At 65.3% G+C, this 20,717-nt stretch overlaps 3 protein-coding genes across 7 annotated transcripts in view; 1 reads left to right on the plus strand and 2 right to left on the minus strand.

Annotated features, from left to right (window-relative positions):
• The first annotated feature begins 165 nt into the window (after window positions 1–165).
• Window positions 166–5,575, plus strand: SLC22A31 (solute carrier family 22 member 31). 2 transcript variants are annotated; one of them, XM_048316950.1, is made up of 9 exons: window positions 166–1,477; window positions 3,099–3,202; window positions 3,279–3,433; window positions 3,605–3,773; window positions 4,056–4,177; window positions 4,293–4,395; window positions 4,471–4,685; window positions 4,783–4,894; window positions 4,979–5,575. In XM_048316950.1, the coding sequence occupies exons 1-9, from the start codon at window positions 1,451–1,453 to the stop codon at window positions 5,325–5,327; spliced, it is 1,356 nt and encodes a 451-aa protein (XP_048172907.1). In that variant the 5' UTR covers window positions 166–1,450; the 3' UTR covers window positions 5,328–5,575. The 2 variants fall into 2 exon arrangements, with proteins under 2 accessions (XP_048172907.1, XP_048172906.1); XM_048316949.1 differs by lacking the exon at window positions 166–1,477 and adding an exon at window positions 2,298–2,636.
• Window positions 5,576–11,333, minus strand: CDH15 (cadherin 15). Its single transcript, XM_048316948.1, has 14 exons — window positions 11,241–11,333; window positions 9,486–9,629; window positions 9,196–9,351; window positions 8,973–9,117; window positions 8,732–8,892; window positions 8,404–8,532; window positions 8,113–8,298; window positions 7,792–8,045; window positions 7,563–7,705; window positions 7,259–7,495; window positions 6,953–7,192; window positions 6,449–6,585; window positions 6,213–6,368; window positions 5,576–6,136 (listed from the first exon to the last, which is right to left on the minus strand). Exons 1-14 carry the CDS (start codon window positions 11,289–11,291, stop codon window positions 5,939–5,941), a joined length of 2,337 nt encoding a protein of 778 aa, XP_048172905.1. The 5' UTR covers window positions 11,292–11,333; the 3' UTR covers window positions 5,576–5,938.
• Window positions 11,334–15,609: 4,276 nt separating this feature from the next.
• The window catches only part of ACSF3 (acyl-CoA synthetase family member 3), a 51,546-nt gene continuing 46,438 nt past the window's right edge, over window positions 15,610–20,717 (minus strand). For 3 of the 4 annotated variants that reach the window (XM_048316616.1, XM_048316618.1, XM_048316615.1), the window contains 3 exons: window positions 18,096–18,230; window positions 17,475–17,586; window positions 15,610–15,998 (listed from right to left, as the gene is read on the minus strand). In XM_048316616.1, the coding sequence (XP_048172573.1) occupies window positions 15,881–15,998; window positions 17,475–17,586; window positions 18,096–18,230 (365 nt within the window). In that variant the 3' untranslated portion in view covers window positions 15,610–15,880. Of the gene's footprint in view, window positions 15,999–17,474; window positions 17,587–18,095; window positions 18,231–20,717 lie in introns of those variants that run through there. The other variant, XM_048316619.1, reaches the window with a different exon arrangement.

Here is a 20,717-nt window from a genome sequence, read left to right on the forward strand (position 1 = left end):
GCACAGTTGTAAATAACTTATGTACTGTAACATCACTTTCAGTTATGTGTAAAGAAATAAATAAATTAATTAAAATTATCTTTGTATTTATAGTTCACCCTGGGCAGCAGTTTTCCTGTCAAGGAAAAAGTTGCCCAGAGCAGCTGCCCTTGGCAGGGGATGGAACAAGATGAGCTTTAAGGTCCCTTCAAGTGCAAACTATTCCATGATTTTAAACATTATTCTTCTTTTTCTGTGCCTCTTTGTGTGCAGTGGGGTTGGAACCCGCCAGGTGTGCCGGTGGTTGTGGTGGGGTGGGTCATGAGGAGAGGAGAACCCCCTGTGCTGGTGGATTCGCCACCCCTGGAGTGACTGAGCCAGCAATGCTCTTTTGGGGCTGCAGAGTCTGGACAAGGATGGGTGGATCCAGGCAAACTCAGTCCTCACTCACCAGTTCAGGGATGCAGCTGGAGGCAGATCCCAGTGCCTTTCCATGATCTCTGTGCCTTCCTTCCTCCTGCTGCCTGGCCTTTCCTGATGGCTGCAGCTGCCAACCCCAGGCAGGAGTGAGAGGTGGCCCCCACGGACCCCTCTGCCAGCTCGGTTCTCCACCTTCCTCTCTTGGGTTTTCCTGGTGCTGGCCGAGTGTCTCAGCTGCTGCTTTGGGAAGCAAAGATGTTCCAAATGCCATTTGTTCCTCTGCTGGCATGTCCTGGCTGGGGGGACCAGAGGAGATCCCTGGATTCAGCTCCCAGACCCAGCTCCCCCCTCGCTGCTGCCGGCTTTGCAGTCACTTGAGGAATTTTCCACAGTCGGGGCAGTGGGACCCTGGAGGCTTTCGCTGCAATGCATCACAGCAGCCTCGGAGCCAGGGGGGTCCCACCTTCCCCTGCCCAACCCTCAGCTCCTGCCTTGGCACCTCTGGCACCAGGACCAGGGTTCACACAGCCACAGCAGGCCTGGCAGGGCCATGTCCCAGCTACAGCCAGAGGGATTTTCCCCCCATCCTTGCCCAGGGTTGTGGGATGAGTGTGGTGGGGCACTGGAGCGAGTGCTGGGACCAGGGGCTGCTTCAGTGTCAGGGGCTTCAAGAAAGCAGCCACAGGTAACACTTCAATTAATGTCCATCCCTGCTCTTTAATTTGTTCAAGAGCCATAAATTCATCTCCGTAGTCACACACCAGCCTTCTGTGAGTGCCTAAAGCTGGAAAGTCCCACAGGCTCATCTGACCACGGTGCTGGTGACCTTGGGAGTCTCCAGGGTCAGTTTTCCTCCCGCTGCTGTAACTCCCAGACGTGTGCGTGGGTGTGGATCCCTTGGAGGGAGGCAAAAAAAATGTAGATGGGATTTTTTTTTAGTGTGATTTTTCAATGTTGAGTTTGCAGGTGTGATTTTTCAGTGTGATTTTCAATGTGAGTTTGCAGATGGAATTTTTCCACCATTGCAGGTCTGAAGCTGAGCACCCGAGCGATGCTGCTGCCCCCAGAAATGACGTTTGTGAGTAAACTTTAAAAGGAAGAGGGAAATAAATGCTATTTGCAGTTCGACTGCTCTGTTGGCTCTTCCCACGGGCTCACATGGTGCTGGGTGCCAACACGTTCCCTTCCTGCAAGGGGGGAGTCACAGATGCCACTGGCTCCCTTTGAGTTTTGGGGGGACCTGGGTGCATTTGTGGGTGTGCACAGATGGATCCTGGCACCCCCGGCTGCACCCCAGGATCCCCGACACCAGCTGGGGCAGGGGGTCCCCCAGCCCTGAGAGGGTGCCTTGGTCTGGAGCACCATGGAGAAGGAGGGCTGAGCTGGGCTGGGGGCGGTGAGCTGGGGCTGGGGGAGGGCAAACTGGGGCTGAGCTGGGGTGAATGGGGCTTGGAGAACCAAACTGGGGGCCTTGGGAGGGGGGAAACACCAGACTGGGAGTGCAGCGGGCTGGGCCCAGTGTTGCCAGGGAGCGAACCAGGGCTGAGGGGGGCGAACCGGGCCGGGGATCTGAGCCGGGGCTGGGGTTTGTGAGCCGGGCTGGGGAGACAAACCGGGCTTGGGGGGGCGATCAGACCGAGCCTGAGCCTCGTGTTGCGGGGAGCAAACCGGGACTTGGCGGGTCTGAACCGGGGCTGGGGGGTCCGAACCGGGGCTGGGGGGTTCTCAGCCGGGGCTGAGGGGTCCGAACCGGGGCTGGGGGGGTCAGATCCGGAGGGAGCCGTCGGGGCGGCGCCGCGGGGCGGGTCCGGCCGGTGCCGCCCCACCTGCCCGCGCCGAGCCCGAGCCCGAGCGCGGTGGCGGTGGCGGTGGCCGTGGCGGTGGCGGTGGCCGCGGCGATGGCGCTCGGGGGGTCACGGCCGCGGGGCCGGCGGGCGGCGGGGGGGTGGGCTCCGTGCGCGGCGCTGGCGCTGGGGTGGGCGCTGGGGTGGGCGCTGGGCGCGGAGCCCCCGCACCGCTGCCGCCCCGACACCGCGCTGCTGCCGCCGCCGCTCCGCCGCCTCGGGGGCCCCGCGCTGCTCCGCGCCGCCGTCCCGCGCCTCCGCGGCGGCTGGAGCCCCTGCCAGCTGTACCGCTACCCCCCCGGAGCCCCCCGCCCCAACGGCACCGGGCCCTGCACCCGCGGCTGGCACTACGCGCTGCCCGCCGCCGGCCTCCGCGCCAACCTCGTCACACAGGTGGGGCACGGGGCTGGGGAGAGCGGGGGACCCCCGGGCCTGGGGCAGTCTGCGGTGCTGGAGGGGGCTGAGGGGTCCCGTGGGTAAAGGAGGGGTTAAGGGAGGGGCCTGGGAAAGCCGTGGGGGGGGACAGCTGCGAACAAACTGGGGAGTCCCAGAGGGAGCTGGGGACTCCAGTAAGGATCCCACGGGAAAGCCCTGGGTGGGCAGGGGGGAGCAGGGTGGACGACCCCACGGAGGGGGTTTGGGGCTGGCTGGGGGAGCCCTGGGGAAGGGGGCTGGAGGGTGTCCAGGGCTCTTGGAATCACCAGTACTGTCCTCTCACATCTGTCCCCACATTTCTGTTTGTGGGGTGGGAGCTGTCCAGAAGCCCCCCAGCCCCATCCATCCCAGCCCTGTGGGCAGCGGCAGGGGGTCTCCCAAGGTCCCCAAGCTGACACCTCCCTGCTGTGTCCCCTGCAGTGGGACCTGGTGTGTGCCTCGCGCTGGAAGGTGCCACTGGAGCAGACCACGCACCTGCTGGGCTGGACACTGGGCAGTGTCACTGCCGGCCTGGCCTGTGACAGGTAAAGGGGGTTCCCGGGCAGCCCCCATGGGCAGGTGGCACCGTGCCCAGCCCCTCTCACAGCCCGTCCCTGGCAGGTTCGGCCGCCGTCCCACCTTCCTGCTGTCCCTGGCGCTGGCCGTGCCCGTGGGCCTCGGCGTGGCACTGGCTGTGGACTTCCTCATGGTCCTGGTGGCACGGCTGCTCTTCGGGGCCGCGCTGGCAGGAGCCTTCCTCGCCCTCTACGTGGCACGTGAGTGTGATGGGGGCGGCCATAGGGGTGCGAGGACTGGGGGTGCTCCAGGATGCACTGGGAGCAGGATGCTGCAGGCTATGGGATGTCCCAGGATATAGGATGCTCCAGGGTGTAGGATGGAAGCCCTGCGTGCTTGGCACCCATGGTGGCCCCTTCACTCGCTGCCAGGGCTGGAGCTGTGTGACCCCCCGCACCGGCTGGGGGTGACAATGGTGGCCGGATTCTTCTGGATCGCCGGGGAGCTGCTGCTGCCGGGACTGGCTCTGCTGTGCCGAGACTGGCGGGTGCTGCAGGGCGCTGTCACCATGATCCTGGCCCTGCTGGCTGCCTGCTGGTGGTAAGGACCCCCCGGGCAGGGGGCTGCGTGGGGCTGGGCTGTGCCACGGGGCTGGTGCCAAGCTGTTCCCAGCCCGGCAGACCCTGCCCAGGGCCGCGGCGGGGATCAAAGGCCACCCGGGGCTCTCCAGAGGAGTGGAACCCCCCCACCCTGGGCAAATGTTTGCTCAGGTTTGAAGCTGAGGGTTTCTGGGCAGCGTTGCTTTGAATCCGGGTGGGAAGGTCAGTGCTGGAGGGTGGCCAGGCCCATGGGGAGCCCCGTGACCTGACACTCATGCCCCAGGTGCCCGGCACTGTTGCTGGAGTCACCGCGCTGGCTGCTGGCCACACGGCAACTGGAGAGGGCCAGGAAGACCCTGCAGGCGCTGGCCGAGGACAATTGCCCCCAGGACAGCCTCCTCGCGGGTGCGTGGGGGACTCCGAGGGCGATCGGCCCCATCCCCGAAGCCGTGGTTGTTTGTGTGGGTGGGTGGGGGGTGTGACAGAGCCGGCTCTATCCCGGGTTCCCTTCTCCCGGCAGAGCTGGAGGCCGTGTCCGAGGGGCAGCCCCGGTACCACTCTGTCTGCGAGATCTGCGGCACCAGGGTCATCTGGAAGAACGGCGCCATCCTCGGCTTCGCGGCGTGAGCGGCGGGGGGGTCGGCGGGGTGGGCATGGGGGGGCCCCACTCGCGGCCCCCTGACCCCGCTGTCCCGTAGGTTCATCGGCTCCGGCATCCGCCACTGCTTCACCCGCAACCTGGTCCCGCACCTGCCCCACTTCTTCTCCTCCCACCTGGTGCTTGTGAGCACCGAGGCGGCCGCTTGCCTCTTCGTGTGTCTGACGGCCGAGCGCTTCGGGCGCCGCGCCATCCTCCTGCTCTGCACCGTCCTCACCGGCATCTCCTCCCTGCTGCTGCTGGCCCTCACCCAGTGTAAGACCCTCGCGGGACCCCCGAGGACGCAGCCCCAGCCAGGGGGAGAAGAGGTGGGTGCAGAATTTGCCCCCTGATGTGCTTCGCCCCCCCCCAGACCTGCTGGAGCTCATTGTCCTGACGCTGTCCGTGGTGGGCACGGCCGCCTCCCACGCTGTCACCATGCTCAGCATCTTCTTTGCCAGCGAGGTTCTGCCCACCGTGGTCAGGTAACGGGGAGCTGCCTCCCTCTTGCGCTACCCCGGAGCGGGAGGCACCGGGCAGGGCCCCCTCTGAGCGTGTTCCTTCCCCAGGGGCGCCGGGCTGGGCCTGGTCGTGGGGGCCAATTTCGTGGGCAAGGCCGCGGCGCCCATCACCGCCATCCCCAACAGCCGCGGCTTCTTCCTGCACCACGTCGTGTTCGCCTCCTTCGCCATCCTGGCCGTGCTCAGCATCATGTTACTGCCCGAGAGCCGGGGCCGCAGCCTGCCCCAGTCCCTGCAGGACGGCGAGAGCCAGCGCCGCCCGCCCCTGTTCCGCCGGCCCCCCCGCGAGGACCACCTGCCCCTGCTGGACCCCCGCGCCATCCCCCACGACTATTCCCGCCTGGCCGCCTCCACCAAGAGGATGCTGCGCTCCCCGGAGCCCCCCCGCGAGATGTAGCCGTGCCCCCCCCCCCCGCTCCCTGGGGTCTCCCTGCTGCTGGAGGGGCTGAGCACGGTGTGGGACCCCAGTGCAGGGATGTAATGGGAATAGCAGGACACGCGTGGTGGAGGGGCCGGGGGAGCAGCGCCTCCCCCGCGGTGGGGCCGGATCCTGCCCCAGGAGCAGCGGTGCTGGGAGCCCTGGGGCGGGGGTGACGCCCCCCGGGGGCGCTGCCGGCTCCCAATAAAAGTGCCTTGTTTCTACGGGTCGCTGGTGTGGGGAGGGTCACACGCCCCCGCCACCAACCCCCTGCTCTTTATTATGGGGGTCACCAGGGGTCTCCTCGCCCCCTTCTCAGCTCTGTGGGGCTCACCCGGGCGTCCCCCCCAGGTTTGCTGGGCTGGGCTCTGTGTGTGGCTGTGCACCCCCTGCACGGAGGCCTCTCGTTGCACACGCGTGTGCAAAGCCGCTCCAGCCGGGCGTCCTGTGCGTGTCCATCTGTGAAACCGCTGCAGCTGGACATCTCCTCTGTGTGTGTGTCTGTGTGTGTGTGTGTGAGCTCCCTCTGCCCCGTCCCTGCCCCAGCCCCTCCGTGGGCAGTGGGGTGTCCCCCCCTGCCCCCATCCCCGCTAGTGCCCGTAGAGGTCGGCCAGGCGGCGGAAGCGCGGCCCCCACTCGCTCAGGTAGTCGTAGTCCTGGTCCTCGTCCGTCAGGCTGGACACGATGGAGCTGAGCGGGCTGGCGACCGAGCCCGAGCCCTCGTAGTCGTAGATGAGGGCCGTGTCATAGGGGGGCACGCTGGGGTCACTGTCAGCCGCCTCCAGCCCCTGCGGGGACAGGGGGCCACCGTCAGTCCCGCCGGCCATGGGGGACTGCGGGCGAGAGTGCCGGGCTCTGACCCACCTCATTGATGAAGTCCTCGATGTCGGAGGGGCTGCTGGGCAGCTTGCGGGGGGCCAGGGGGGTCCCGGAGCGGAGCGGGGCGTCCCTGCGCAGGGGGGGCTTGGTCCGGGGGGAGAAGAGCTCGGGGTGCCGGAGCTGGTTGATGTCGTAGGCGTCCTGCGGGGCCGGGACGGGGTTTAGATGTGCAGGGCTGAGCTGCGGACCCTCGGGACACCCCTGCCAAGGGTCCTGCTCACCTGGTCCTCCTCGCCCCCGCCCTGCTCGTCGTAGTTGAGGATGTTGTCGCGCATGTCGTCCCGCGAGCGCTGCAGCAGCCCCTTGCGCAGGGCCCGGCGGCGGCTGCGCACCCGCGCAGCGCCCAGACCCGCCAGCACTGCGGGGACACGGGGACACGCGTGTGGGGAGGCACGGGGGGCACGGGGCGATGGCTGGGGTGGGATGAGTTGGGCTGGAAGGAGGGATAGGGATGGAGGTAGGGATTGGGGTGGGATGGGCAATGAGGGAAATGGTTAAGGGGGTCTTGAGAGCGGTCGGAAGGGGTTGCTGGGTGGGGGGGAGGTGTTGAGAGCCATGGGTAGGGGTCGGATGGGATGGCCAGGACCAGGATGGGGTGATGGATGGGGGACAAAGTGACAGAATGTGCTGGTGGCATTCGGGAGGGATCGCCAGGACCAGCACAGGGCTGGGGTGCCAGGGGGGAGATGGAGGTGTGGGGTGAGGCTTGTGGGGGTGTCACTCACCGAGGAGGAGGATGGTGCTGCCCAGGATGATCATGAGGGCCCCGAGGGTAATGCCGGCCCCGGCTGTGGCCGCGGCCAGGACCCCGTCCAGGCAGGTGCCGTCCCGGCCGCAGTGGCACACCGAGACGTTCAGCAGCTGCTGCTGCTCCCGCGGGGGGGTCCCCGAGTCCCGGAGCAGCAGCGGAAGCGAGTAGGACCCCTCGGGCAGCTCCGCAAGCACGGCCAGCACGGCGTGGGTCACTGCGGGGGGGCAGGGGGTGAGCGGGACCCTCTATGCAGCATCCCCCCACCCCGGCTGACCCTCACCATTAAAGCGGGCGATGCTCCAGTTGCGGGCGAGCTGGGGGTGCTGGGGGCTGAGCTGGAAGTGGAAGGGGGCTCCGTGGGGGGGCCGGTCATCGTCGGTGGCCCCCAGGAGCAGGGTCCCGCCCCGTCCCGGCCGCCCGCAGAGCACCCCGGCCGGCGGCTGCAGCTGCGGCGCGTGGTCGTTCACCTCCACGATCTCGATGGAGAGGGTGCCGGTGGCCGAGAGCGGGGGCTCGGCTGGGGACAGAGCACAGGGGTCAGTGGGGGCAGCGGGAGCGAGGGGACAGCGGGGGCGGCTGCTCACCGTCATCGCGGGCCAGCACCAGCGCGATGTACCAGCCGCCCTGCAGGAAGGCGGACGGGTGCAGCAGCTCCCGCTTGGTGCGGACGGTGCCGGCGTGAGGGTCCAGCTGCAGCCAGTCCGCGGGGTCGTAGAGCAGCGCGTAGCTGTGGGCGAGGGGGGTGCGTGAGACATCGCCCCAAATTCCTCCCCCAGCGGGTGCCGGGGGCGATGAGAGGGGAGCGGGACTCACGAGAGTGTCTGGATCCGGTGGGTGTCGGGGTCGCTGGCGGTGTAGGTGGTGATGGCGGTGCCCGGGGGGGTCCCCTCCAGGACGCTGATCCGCCGCGGGTTCTCGCGGAACACGGGCGCCTCGTTGACGTCCCGCACCCGCACCCGCACCGTGGCCAGCGCCCGGGGGCTGGCGGGGGCCGAGGGCTCCAGCGGCCGCTCGTTCTGCACCGACACCGTCAGCTCGAAGCGGTCCCGCACCTCGTGGTCCAGCGGCTGCGAGAGGGGCCACGGGTCAGCCGAGCCATGAGACCCCCGGTGTCCCCGGCTGCCCCGTGCCCACCTTGACCACGGAGAGCACGCCGTCGTTGGTGTGGGGGTCGGTGCGGATGGCGAAGACGCCCTCGGGGTCGCCCTCCAGGATGGTGAATTTGGCCAACCAGCTGGGGGAGCCCGCCAGGTCCTTGTCATGCACAAAAACCTTGCCCACGTCCACGCCGGCCGCCTGCTCCTCCACCTCCATGGAAAACTGGGGGAGAGCAGTGTGGGGCTGGACTCTGCCCCTTTGGGATGCTGCAGCTCCCCGGGGGGCCAGCTCCCACCCCGCTGACCCCATACCCCACCCGGCCACTACCTCCTCCTTGGTGAACTCGGGAGGGTTGTCGTTGATGTCCTCCAAGTAGATGACGGCCATGGCCGTGGTGGTGAGCCCGTCCCCAGACATGTCGGCCGCCTGCACCGTCAGGTTGTACACCCCCATGGTCTGTGGGGAATGAGGGGGCCAGAGCTGAGTCCCTCCAGCCCCCAGGGAGCACAGAGATCCCCCAGCTGCTGCCCACCCACCCTGTCCCCACACCTGAGTCTGCTCCTGGATGGAGATGTGGTTTCACCATGTGGGGTGTACGTGACTGCCCCGAGTCCCAGTGCCCCCCAGTCCCACCCAGGTGACCCCATCCCGCTACCTCCCGGTCGAGGCCAGGCCGTGCGGTGCAGATCTCCCCAGTGGTGGCATTGATGCTGAACATTGCGGCAGCGCCCTGCTCCAGGATGGAATAGCGCAGTGCCGCGTTATCCGTGTCGGGGTCATCGGCGTCGGTGGCATCCACGGTCATCACACAGGTCCCTGTGGCCGCAGGAGCGCCCAGTGGGTGCTGGCACAGGGGCTGGCTCAGCCCCCCAGCCCAGCCCCCCGGCTGGACCCACCTGGCTCAGCCCCCTCCACCACATGCCCGGTGAAGACGTCCTGCCGGAAGAGCGGCCGGTTGTCGTTCTGGTCCACCACGATGATCTCCAGGTCGGTGGGGTCCTCCAGGGTGACACCGCCCAGGTCCAGCGCGAAGGCTCTCAGCTGTGGGTGCAGAGCAGGGGGGTCGGGGTCTGGCTGGGGGCCCAGGGAGGGGCTGTGGGCACCCAGGAACATCCTTACCCGGTAGCGGTCGTTCTCCTCCCGGTCCAGCATGGCGTTGAGGAAAACCTTCCCGCTGAACTTGTCGATGGAGAAGATGCCCAGGGGCTCCTCATCCACCCCCGGCCCTTTGATGCTGTAGATCACCCCCCCGGGCTGCTGCTTGTCTGACTTGATCTGCCCCAGGAAAATCAGGGCTGGGGGTCCCAAGCTGGGGGTCTGTCCCCCTCTGGGAGTGCCCCTGTGTAATCCCCCTGCCCTGGATGTCCCCACTCTGCAAGCTGGTGAGAGGGTGGGGGGCTCTCTCCTACCTGCACCAGGAGGTGGGGGATGCGCTTGTGGTTCTCCGAGACACTGATGGGGGGGATCACCCAGGCCCTCTTCACCCGCCGAGGAGCCTCCTGCTGCCGCCAGGCCTGCGGGGTTGCAGCGCCTGGCTGGGCTGGGCTGGCACCCTGCGGGGGACATGGTGCTGCCCGTGACCCCAAAACTCCGGAGTGGGGTGGAATGCCAGGGCAGTGGGCAGGGAGTTGAACCTGAGCTGGGTATGCACAGTGCTGGGTGCCCCTGATGGGGTTGGGGTTGGGATTGGATCTGGGGGAATGCAGAGGCCACCCAGCTTCCCTGGGAGTTGCGTGTCAGCTGTCCCCTGCCATCCCGGTGTGATGGTGATGGGTGTCCTGCTGGGCTCACCAGGAAGGGGTGCCCCACAAATGACCCCAGTGGTGCCCTGGGCATGGATTGTGCCCCACGGGACCCCTGCAGGGGGGGTAGTTTGGGCAGGCAGCATCTACCATAGCCTGCGCCACACGTCATTGTCACCACACAGATGTGGCAGGGAGGGTGAGGTGTCAGGGATCAGTTCTGAGGTGCTGGGGGGAGGCAGAGGGAGTTGAGTGCCTGGGGTGGAGCTGGGGGCTGTGAGGGGGAGATCTGGGATGGAAACAAGGGGAACAGGAGTCCTGGCGGGCTGCAGGGGGATCAGGGAGCGGTGGGGGCAAGAATGAGTTTAGGGGCTGTGCGGGACCGAGGTCAGGGAATTGGGGCGATTGTGGGGGGGAGCCATGGGGAGCGTGGGAGCTGTGCATGCAGCCGCCGACCCCCCGGCTCCGTGCCACCCTCGTCCTGGGCTCCGGGGGCAGGCGCTGCTCCTCCCCGAGGAGGGAGCACATCTGGGCAGCACCAGCCTTGCACCCACATCTGTGCCCAGCTGTGCCTGCACCGCTGGCTGCCGGGGAGTCTCTGGAGCCCCGGGGGGCCGCTTGTGCGCCCTGATGGGGGACGGGGGAACGGGGCAGCGCGGCTGGCTGTGCCGGGGGTCCCTGGGAGGGAGGTGTGGGAAGGGGGGGGGGGAGCTGTGTACCAGCCCCATGGGATGGGCAGGACAGGGGGCTGGTTCAGGCTCGGGCGCCGCGCTGTGGCCTCCAGTTCTTTCTCTGCGCTCTCCTCCATCAGGAGGAACCCCCCGCCCGTCCCTGGGGGCCGCTGGAGCTGGGGGGATCCGGATGTGAGGGAGGGACGCTGGGGACCCTGTTCCTTTGGGGGCTGCCCTGCAGATCCCCTCTCCTTCCCCTGCCCTGAAGCAGCCGAGCGCAGGGGCCAGGCCAGAATCCCAACGGCCCCATGTGGCTCCGGCCCGAGACCAGGATGAGGGGCTCTGGGGGGGCGCGAGTGGGCAGGGGGGTGCAGGGAGGTCTGGGACCACACCTGGGGACTGGGAAAAAGGGGAGCAGGGTGTCTTTAAGTGCCTAACCCTCCCTCGAATTCCATCTCAGTCCATCCCAGTCACAGGCGCAGGCACTGTGCCGGAGCCGCAGGCCCCCCCCTGCCACCGCCATCTGTGGGGTGAGAAATGCCTCAAGGGGGGCTCCGAGCCCCCATCACCCCTAGCCCCATCCCCGCTGCCCGCAAGGACGAGCTTCCACGAGGTTTGGGGTCCGGCCGCCTCCTGGCTCAGCGTCCAGGCTCCCCGTCCCAGCCAGCCCTCCTGGGGCACAGAGCTGGGGGTCCCCATCCCACCCCGTCCCACCCCGTCCTCACCACCCCGGGGTCCCCGCACCCCTTACCCGAGCGCAGAGCGGGGCGAGCAGGCAGGCGAGGAGGAGCGGGGGGCCCATGGCGGAGCGGGGCACAGCCCGGCCGCCGGCCCCGAGCTGAAATAGCGGCGGGCCTGGCTGAGTGACAGCACAAGTGCTGCGGGCACCGGACCCCCCCGCGGGCAGCTGGCCCCGCCGCCCCCGGCCCTGAGCCCGCACCCCCTGCCCGGCCTGGCGCGGCGGGGGCCCGACGGGGGAGATGCGGGGGGCGTGGAGGGATGCAGGGGGGCGCGGGGGGGTCCCTGCTGCCCGGGCCGGGGGAGCGGGGCCGGGGCCGGGGGTGCGCAGCCCCGGGCAGGGCGGGCGGAACGCGGCAGCTGCCGCCGGGCGCGCTCCGAGGATGCCGCGACGGGGAGGGCGGGAGGGGGAGACCCGGGCCCGCTGCCCCCCCGGCTGCTCCGGCGCCGGGACAAGGACCGGCTTCGGCACCGGCACAGGGACAGGGACAGGGACCGAGACAAGGACAGGGACAGGGACCGGGATTGACACCGGCAGCGGAACAATCACTGGCATCGGCACCGGCACCGGGACAGGGAGAAAGGAACGGCATCTGGACAGGGACATGGAGAGGGGCAGGCACAGGGACAGGGACAGGCACCGGCGCCAGCACCGAGACAGGGACAGGCTCCAACACCGACAGCGGGACAGGGACCTGGACCGGGACTGGGATCAGGACAGGGAGAGGGGACCGGGAGCAGTTCTTCGCGCCCCGCTCGGCCGCGCCCCGCGTCGGGGTGAGCCCGCCCGTCTGTTCCCGGCCGTTCCCGGTGCTGCTGCCATCGGTGTTGGCGTCGGGGCCGGTCCCAGCGCGGAGTCGGGAGAGGGACGGCAGCGTCCCGCGGTCTCCTGGTCCCGGCGGGTTCCCCCGGGAGGCGAGGGTGGGGGCTGCTCCGGGAGTCCCGACAAGGCTGCCGGCCCCCGCTGTCTGTCCCGGCGCTGTCCCCCGACCCCCGGTCCCGGTGCAGCCTGCGATCCTCGGGTCCGGTCCCGGTGCTTCCTCCCACCCCCGCGGCCAGTCCCAGCGCTGTCCTCGACCCCAGCTGCCGGTCCCGGTGTTTCCCCCGACCCCGTAGCCGGTCCCGGTGTTTCCCCTGACCCTCGGTGCCGGTCCCGGCCGCCGCCGTGTCGTGGCACCAGGTGGCAGCATCGTCCCGGCCACCGGCCCCGGTGCTGCTCGCAGCCGGGGGTGCCGCACCGGGGAGCGTTCCCCGCCCGCCGGCGCGGGGCCCCGGTGCAGCAGGGATGGAGAGCCGCGAGCCTTCGGGCAGGGCGAAGGGGTCGAGGGATTCTTGCCCTGCCGGAAAACCGAGTCCTGGGCCTGGCAAGGAAGTGTACAATGGGTCGGTGTCACTGGTAGCATCAGCTCGTCCCTGCTCGGCAGCTGTGGGGACCCCCGCCCGGCATTGTCCCTTCCTTGGCAATAAATGCCCTCGGTGCCCTCCCGGTGCGGGTCATCAGCACGGGGATGGGGAACAAGGCGTGGGAAAAGGGATACAGGAGGAGGGGTGCAGGCTGTGTCCTCTCCATACCCAGGAGCTGAGCGGCGGTGGCAGGGCTGCCGGTGTCCCCAAGGACGTGTCATGAGCGGGTGAGCGGCGGGCACCGGTGACCCGCGGCGTGGCCGGGCCTTGGCGGGGGCAGCGGCGCTCACTTGCCCGTCTGTCTGTCCGATCCCATCCGTCCGCCCCGCTGCCCCGTCACCCCGCATCAGTGTCACGGCGAGGAGCCGCCCCGGCGGCGCTGGCCGGGGGTCCCGGCGGCTGCCCCTGACCCTGACGCGCCTTGGCAGCGGGGCGGCCGAGCAGATGTTCCCTGCCACCGGCACCGCGGCGCGGGGGTGGCAGACGTGACAGGCTCTGACAAGGCGCCAGCCCCGCTCGTGGGGACGGGGCTGCCCCTGGCACGGCCGCGGCTGCAGCACGACAGGGACCCCGGCCCCCCCCGCTGTCCCTGCACTGACACCCCCCGCCCCTCTGCCCCTGCAAACCGGGGCTCTCACTGGGGTGCAGGGATTTGAGGTCCCACAAATGCTGGGTCCAAGTAGGACCAGCCCAGGACTACAACTTCCCTTGCTGCTCTGGGCGCCGGGTCACCCTATTTTGGAGGGTTCCCCCCTCCCGGCTGACACCCTCTGAGCTGCCCAGCGGCGCAAGTGTCACGGGTGTTGGAGCTGTTGTACCCCACCGTCTGTGTTGGGACCAGCCACGTCTCTAATGTGGGGGGCAGCTGGGCCCGCCATGACCCCGGTGTGGCACCAGTCGTGTCCCTCACGTGTGGGGCAGTGGGACCAGCTGTGACCCCAGTGCGGGGACTGGAGGGGTCAGGGCAGCGCCCAGGAGGGCAGAGGGAGCAGCTGGGAGTGCAGAGGTGCCACACACTGGCGCAGCCCCATAAAGCCACCGGAGCTTGGATTTTATACGGCAATAAAAGATAATGTCAGCTATAAAATGCTGGAGCAGGTCCTGGCGTGCCGAGCCGGGGGGCACAGAGGGGTGGGCAGCCCCCAGCTCCCCGGGGACGCCCCAGCAGGGCAATACCCCCTCGGGGTGAGTGGGTCCCCGGCTGCCCCAGGGCTGGGGACACCCCCAGCACTGCCACGGGCTGAGGTTGGGGTCAGTGCATTAAAGCCGCTGCTTTGGGCTGTGGTTGTTGTTTTAACGGTTTTATTGGGTGCTGCTGGGCCGGGCCTGGCAGGCCCTAATGAAGGAGATTGATGGCTTAATCGCCTGCAGCCATTACGGGGTAATTGAATGGTTGTGTACACATGATCCGACCGTCAATGCCGACGTGGCTCGCAAGCGAAGCGCCCGGAGCTGGGGGGACACACACAGCCCCCCCTGCACCCCGAGGGATGCAGCGTGGGGGGCCAGAGCCCACGGCCTCGGGACCCCCATCCATCCCAGGGGGCCTGGCTGTGCTGGTGCTCCTGGAGGTCTCCACGTTCATCCAGTGGCACTGGGTCACCCCATCTCCATCCAGCTCAGCTCCCAACCAGGGCACTGTGCCCAGGTGCTTTAACGAGGCTTTTAATTAACGGGTCCCACCTATAGGGGTGAGGAGCGGTGTGGGAGTGGAGGTGGAAGCATGGGGTTCCAGCATGGATGGCAGCCCCAAACTGGGGGTCACCCTGACCACCCTCCCTGCGGGAATCCCCGAGGAGCAAACGTGGCAGAGCCCCAGGCAGGTCCCCGCGCGAGGTGTGAGTCAAACTGCTCATTTTGTGTGTGACAACCAGGTGTTTTACAGTATTTGCTACCTGTGATCATCCATCAAAGCAATCGATAGCGTTCCTGCAGAGTTTTATTAATGATCTTGTCACCGGGCTGGTGCGGGGTGCCCGGGGTTGTCGAGAATGATAGATCATTAAGAGCTTTCGCTGCTATTTATTCTCCAGTGACCTTGTCTCTCTCCATTGTTGCTTGCTTAAGAGTTATGAATGCGAGACATGATAATTTGATATTGATCTATTTGGTAAGTTAAAAAATTTACTGCATCGTTGATGTTTTAACAAAGGATCCGCTCGGGCCCTCCCGCTGGTGCTCGGCTCCACACGTGTGTCCCTGTGCCTGGGCTGTGGGACACTGAGAGGCGGCCGGCGAGCTCTGGGTGTCCCTCGTGTTCCCATCGCAATTCCTTTTGAGCCTGAAGTACGGAAATGCAGGAGGTGCTGTGGGCAGGGTGTTGGGATGGACAGAGCAGGCGTGTGACCAGACCCCTCTGCAGGTGAGGTGGGGTGGGGAAAGCCTGTCGCCATCCATAGCCCCTTCCCCTTTTTCCCAGCCCCACTCCCATCCCAGCCCGCTCGGCCCAGCACCATGTGCCTGCCACAGTCCCCTCCATGTTCTCTACATGTCCTCCCAGATTTCTGGGGCTCTAGTGACCCTGACCAAGGAATCCTTGTTCCTCCTGCTCCTTGCTCTTCCTGGTACTTCCAGAGCCCCATCAGCTGCTGGAGCGCCCTGTCACCCCCTCAGCAGCGGATCCACTGGTTGGGAACCCACAGGGCAGTTCTGCTGTCCCCCACTGGCTTTATCGACCCCCTGGGGATGGCAGCTCACGTGTGGAGTCAAACAGGGACAGAATTCCATGTATAAAGGCGGGATTTACCAATAGTGTGCTGGGATAACCTGTATGTGGAGGATGCACTGGATAACACAGTCAGTATTTATGTGTGATTTTGATTTATTCTTTATTTCTGCCGGGAAATCATTCCCTGGGAGGGTGGGCAGGCCCTGGCACAGGGTGCCCAGAGCAGCTGTGGCTGCCCCTGGATCCCTGGAAGTGCTCAAGGCCAGGTTGGACGGGACTTGGAGCAGCCTGGGACAGTGGAAGGTGTCCCTGCCCATGGCAGGGGGTGGCACTGGATGGGCTTTAAGGTCCCTTCCAACCCAAACCACTCTGGGATTCTGTGACTCCTACAAGTGGCTCCCAACACAAGGAAACCCTAACTCTGCAGCTCTGGCTCAGCCAGGCAGGAAAAATCCTACTTTTATCGGACAATAATCATGGACTAGGCTGCAGCGAACCCAGACCTGCCAGGGATGATCCCTGTGGCTCTTCCTCAGGGGCAGAACGGCCGTGGATCAGGGCCAAGCCCCCCCGGGTGGGCACTAGGCTGGGTAGAAGCGCTTCAGAAGCTCCTTCTTGTTGACTTTGCCCATCTGGTTGCGCGGGATCTCCTCCACCACGATCAGCTCCGTGGGGATGGTGTAGGGAGCCATGGTGTCCCTGCAACACCAAAGTGCAGCAGTTACAGCTGGGCAGAACGAGCTGAGCCTTCCCGGGAGCACCCACAGCCCCGACCAGCCCCACCTAGGAGCCCATTTAAGCTCAGCCCCGGGCTCCCAGCCCCTCTGGAGCTGTGCGGTGGGATGCCTGCTCCCAGCCTGTCCCTGCAGGGAGCAGCTCATCGCTGGGGGCTCCTCAGCGGGGTCAGTGACCCTCCCCGAGAGCACGCAGAGGTGTGAGGAATGCAGAACCCCGTGTTCCCGCTGCCAGTCCCTGAGCGGACCGCAGGTGAGCCACCTCCCCGGAGTGTGTCGGTGACCTGGCAGTGATCACAGCCCCGAGCATCATCCCGTGCCCTCTGTGGAGCGCGGAGGGGGGGCTCTCCTGCCTTCTGCTGCCCGTGTGTCAGCAAGCTGGGGCCGGGCCCGGCTCTGGCAGCGCCCTGGCACCGACTCTGATGCGAGATGCCAAGTCTGCCGAGCCCTCCAAGCCCCGGCCGGCCTCCTCCCCCCGCCGCCACCAGCACCCGGCCATATGGAGCCGCTAACTCGGGATGGCGCCTGTCGCCGGGAAGCACCATCGCAGGCGAAAGCCGCAAAATGAATCACTCTGAAGAGGGACATGTGTCTCCTGCCAGGGAGTGCGAGAACAGGGGCCAAGCGAACGTAAGTGACACAACAAATAAAGGGGAGCGACAGGGCGAGAGGGGGAGGCGGGCGGGGGCCGGAGCCAGCGCTGGGCTGGGAGCACAGCCGGACCCTCCGGGGCTTCGCTTTCAAGGGCACGAGAGCGACGTCCCTGTCACAGAGCTGGGGACAGCGATGGGAAGAGACGTGCGGGGAGCACTCTGGGAGGGGGCAGGTAGGGGGGTACAGGGGGCCTGAGCAAAGCCCCCTGCCTGGCACCAGGGTACCCCCAGAACAGCCCGGGGGATCCTCAAGGCCACAGGTGGGGGATGAAGGGATCTCCTGGCTGGGTCACCGGTGTCCCTGGCAGGAGATTTAGGGATGAGCAGCCACCTAAAGCATAGTGAGCATCTTTCCTGTGAGGAAAAGCTGAGAGAGTTGGGCTTGCTCAGACGGGAAAAGAGGAGACTTTTTATGAGAGACTTTTTTACAGGGCTTGGAGTGCTCGGACAAGGGGGAATGGCTTCAGACTGCCAGACTGGGATATTGGGAAGGAATTCCTCCCTGTGAGGGTGGTGAGATCCTGGCACAGGGTGCCCAGAGAAGCTGTGGCTGCCCCTGGATCCCTGGCAATGTCCAAGGCCAGGCTGGACATTGGGGCTTGGAGCAGCCTGGGACAGTGGAAGGTGTCCCTGCCCATGGCAGGGGTGGCACTGGATGAGCCTTAAGATCCCTTCCCACCTAAACAATTCCATGGCTCTGCGATCCTATGGCATGTCCCTGCTGAGGACACTGCTGGCTTTGAGCCTGCTCCCCCTGTGCCCCTCATTCACCTCCCGTGGGGTTTTACCTGGCCCAGTCCTTCAGGTCCCTCACGGAGAGCATCTCGCCCTTGCGCAGCTTCACCACGGCGCTGACGCGCTGCCCCCACACCACGTCCGGGGGCCCGATCACCGCCACGTCTGCAGGGGAAACAGGGACAGGACTCAGGAACCTGAGCAGCTTCTGGGGCCCAGGGGGGCAGAAGAGGGGTTCAGGTGTGGGGAGGAAAATGCCACGGGATGTCAGCACGGGAAAGCACCCTGGGCTTCTGGGCTGACATGAGAACAGAGCTTTTTACCATGGAAAAGGCAGGAAGCTCCATGGTTTGAGAATCTGGAGTCAGTGGGGAGGAAGATGGTGTAGAGGGGAGCTGGGGGCACCGCTCCTGACCCCTTGCACAGGGTCATGCACAAGGGCAGGGCAGATTTAATTACAGTCTCATTTCCAAAATCCGACAGGAGCTGCTGCTGACTCAGCTCCGGCCCTGGGAGAGCAGGAACTGCGGGACTTAAACATCTCCTTGTGGGAGGGAGCTCCAGGCACGAGCCCTTGGGGGCTTTGTGCACCTGCTGAGCCAGAGCTGTCCCCAGAGCCATGTCCCCACGCTCTGTCCCCTCTGGGCACGGTCAGGGAGCAGGAGAGCACAGACCTGTGATGTGGGGGTGTGCGAGGAGGTGCCGCTCCACCTCCAGCGCGCTGATTTTAAACCCTCCATTTTTGATGATGTCCACGGAGGTGCGGCCCTTGATCCAGTACACTCCATCCTTGTACACTGCTGTGTCTCCTGGAAAACAAACAGCTCCGTCAGAGGCTGTTGCCTTGATCCCCCCTGCCTTTCCTGGGATGTGGATGTGGCTCTCTGGTGATGCTGCAAGGGGGAATGGCTTCCCACTGCCAGAGGGCAGGGAGAGAGGGGATATCGGGAAGGAATTCTTCCCTGTGAGGGTGGGGAGGCCCTGGCACAGGGTGCTCAGAGAAACCATGGCTACCTCATTCCTGGAAGTGTCCAAGGCCAGGTGGGACATTGGGGCTTGAAGCAACCTGGGATAGGGGAAGGTGGAGCGAGATGAACTTTAAGGTCCTTCCAGGCGAAACCAGTCTGATTCCACAAAAAAATGGTGGGGAATGACACTGGGAAAATGAGCCTGTCCTGAGCAAGGTGCTTGGTCCAACAGGTGTGACCCTGCAATCAGCCCAGCCCAGGTACCCCAGGATGTGCCAGCAGTGATGCAGTTTTCCACATCCCGTTCCCAGCTCACCTCTGGCACTGGAGTTTGCACATGGTGCAGCAAGGGCCCAGAGATTCACAGTGTCAGAGCAAGGAAACATCAGAATCAGTCCTGAAATCCAGGCTGCTCCCCAGAAGAGCTGTGTCCCTGCTCAGCTGGCACCTGCCAAAATCCTGAGCAGCTCAGCTCAGCCAGGGAATGATTAATTGTTCCTGTATTTTCCTGCCCCTTGGCACTCCGTGGATGCTGAAGGCTGGCTGGAATATTCTGAACTTGGGGGAGAGTTTGAAACTGGGGCACTCTGAGTGTTTGGCTGCTTGGAGGGGGAAGGAAGTCGTGGCTGCTGTGATGAACTGCCTTCTGCACCTGGACACGATGGGTCAGGGGACATCAATTAAACGGTGGCACTGGGGGAGCAGGAGCTGCTTATTCACATTGAGAAGATGGGGAGAGGAGAGGGAATTCAGCCCTGGTTCAGTGGCACACAGTTCCCATGTCGCTCTTCGGGATGTAAGCACAGGAAAACAGCCACACTTGCTTTTCCTCTGCCCTGATGGGGTGAATGATCCCTGGACAGGTCTCCTCTCTGCTCCCCTTCCACCCCTGTGCTCCCCACAAACGCCATCGCTGCTTCCCACACGGATCCCTCATTCCATTGGCAGCGCAGCACAGTGAGGGGATGTGTCACATTATTACTGTGACTGTTGGGAGCTCCTGAGACCAGCTCTATAATTCCCCCCGTCTCTTCCTTTCTGTCTCCTCTCCAGCACCAGGCCCTGGCTGTCACTTCCCGTGCTGACAGCCCGGAGTGCTCTGGGGGATGCCATCCACAGAGGACAGCCCCGTTACCCTCTGCCCTGCACCATCTGCTTCCAGCCCAGCACACCAGGCAGCCTGTGCAGCGGCACATCCAGCATTCCCTGCTTCCTGAGCCACTGAGGAATTCCCAGACCGATTAAAAGGATGCTGAATTTGCTTAACGACTGTCCCCAGCAGTGCTGAGTGTCGCTTCTGAAGTGGTGCTGCCCCGAGAGCCCCAGCAAGGACTGTGCCTGTCCTCCCGGGTGTCACAGGTAGGTCCCTTGCCCCACCAGCCCCCATGAGCAGCCCTGCTGCTGGTGGTGTGTTCCATCCATCCATCCCAGCTGCTCCATCCAGCAGGATGCAGCTCGGAACCACAACCAGCATTCCCTGCCCTCGGCCAGCTGCACCAGAAAGGGGATTTTGGCTGATGAGGTGACGGTCTCTGACACCCCATCTCCTCCTCTGCCTGCCTGGGCCACTCCACCCGGCTCCTGTCACCACACAAAGCCGTGGCAGCAGAACCTCGTGGCACGTGGCTGACGCCGGCGCTGCGGCTGCCGAGGCCGTGGGATTATTGCTTCCCTGACAGCAGCCGTCACTGCTACCTTTGGATTTGTTTCAAGATGCTCAGTGGGCATCTGTTCTGCAAAATGTTAAAGGCTCTGCTGAGCTGCATATTGAGCAGGCTCTGCGCCGGCGGGGGCTGCCCTTTGCTGGAGTTACAGGCGGTTATAGATAGATTTATCCAGTTAAAAGCATAGAATTAGGGACAGGTTTGGGCTGGAAGGACCTTAAAACCCATCTTGTTTTACCCCCTGACATGGGCAGGGACACCTTCCACTAGCCCAGAGTGCTCCAAGCCTCATCCAGCCTGGCCTTGGACACTTCCAGGGATCCAGGGGCAGCCACAGCTTCTCTGGACAGCCTGTTCCCATTCCTCCCCACCCTTCCAGGGAGATGCAGAAGGAGACACGTGCAATGGAGAGCAACATTTCCCACCTCAAACTGCAGAGAGTTCTGCCACGAGGTTCTTCGAGTTGCAAAATCCTCATTGCAAACATAAAAGGGCCCTTGGGACTCTGCTGTAGTTTGAGCACCTCCTTCACCAAGTGCTGAGACCTCGTGGGGACTAACAGGCTGCTGCAGCTGCTTCCCAGGATGTGGAGAACAAGAGCCCCTTTGCTCCTTGAGCTGAGCTGCAGGATCAAACCCTCACCTGCGTCAACACCCTCGCCCAT

This window comes from Corvus hawaiiensis, chromosome 12, assembly GCF_020740725.1.
Source record: "Corvus hawaiiensis isolate bCorHaw1 chromosome 12, bCorHaw1.pri.cur, whole genome shotgun sequence".
In the NCBI taxonomy this organism is placed as follows: domain Eukaryota; kingdom Metazoa; phylum Chordata; class Aves; order Passeriformes; family Corvidae; genus Corvus; species Corvus hawaiiensis.

Bases quoted from the DNA above. Each gene is read 5' to 3' on its own strand.
- SLC22A31 (XM_048316949.1), top strand. From the start codon at position 2,298: ATGGCGCTCGGGGGGTCACGGCCGCGGGGCCGGCGGGCGGCGGGGGGG. The intron at 3,203-3,278 runs GTAAAGGGGGTT...CGTCCCTGGCAG, and splicing joins GCCGGCCTGGCCTGTGACAG to GTTCGGCCGCCGTCCCACCT. The intron at 4,686-4,782 runs GTAAGACCCTCG...GCCCCCCCCCAG, and splicing joins GCTGCTGGCCCTCACCCAGT to ACCTGCTGGAGCTCATTGTC.
- CDH15 (XM_048316948.1), bottom strand. From the start codon at position 11,291: ATGGGCCCCCCGCTCCTCCTCGCCTGCCTGCTCGCCCCGCTCTGCGCT. The intron at 9,630-11,240 runs GTAAGGGGTGCG...TGTCCCCCGCAG, and splicing joins TCGCCCCGCTCTGCGCTCGG to GGTGCCAGCCCAGCCCAGCC. The intron at 7,496-7,562 runs GTGAGCAGCCGC...CTCTGTCCCCAG, and splicing joins GGTGCTGGCCCGCGATGACG to CCGAGCCCCCGCTCTCGGCC.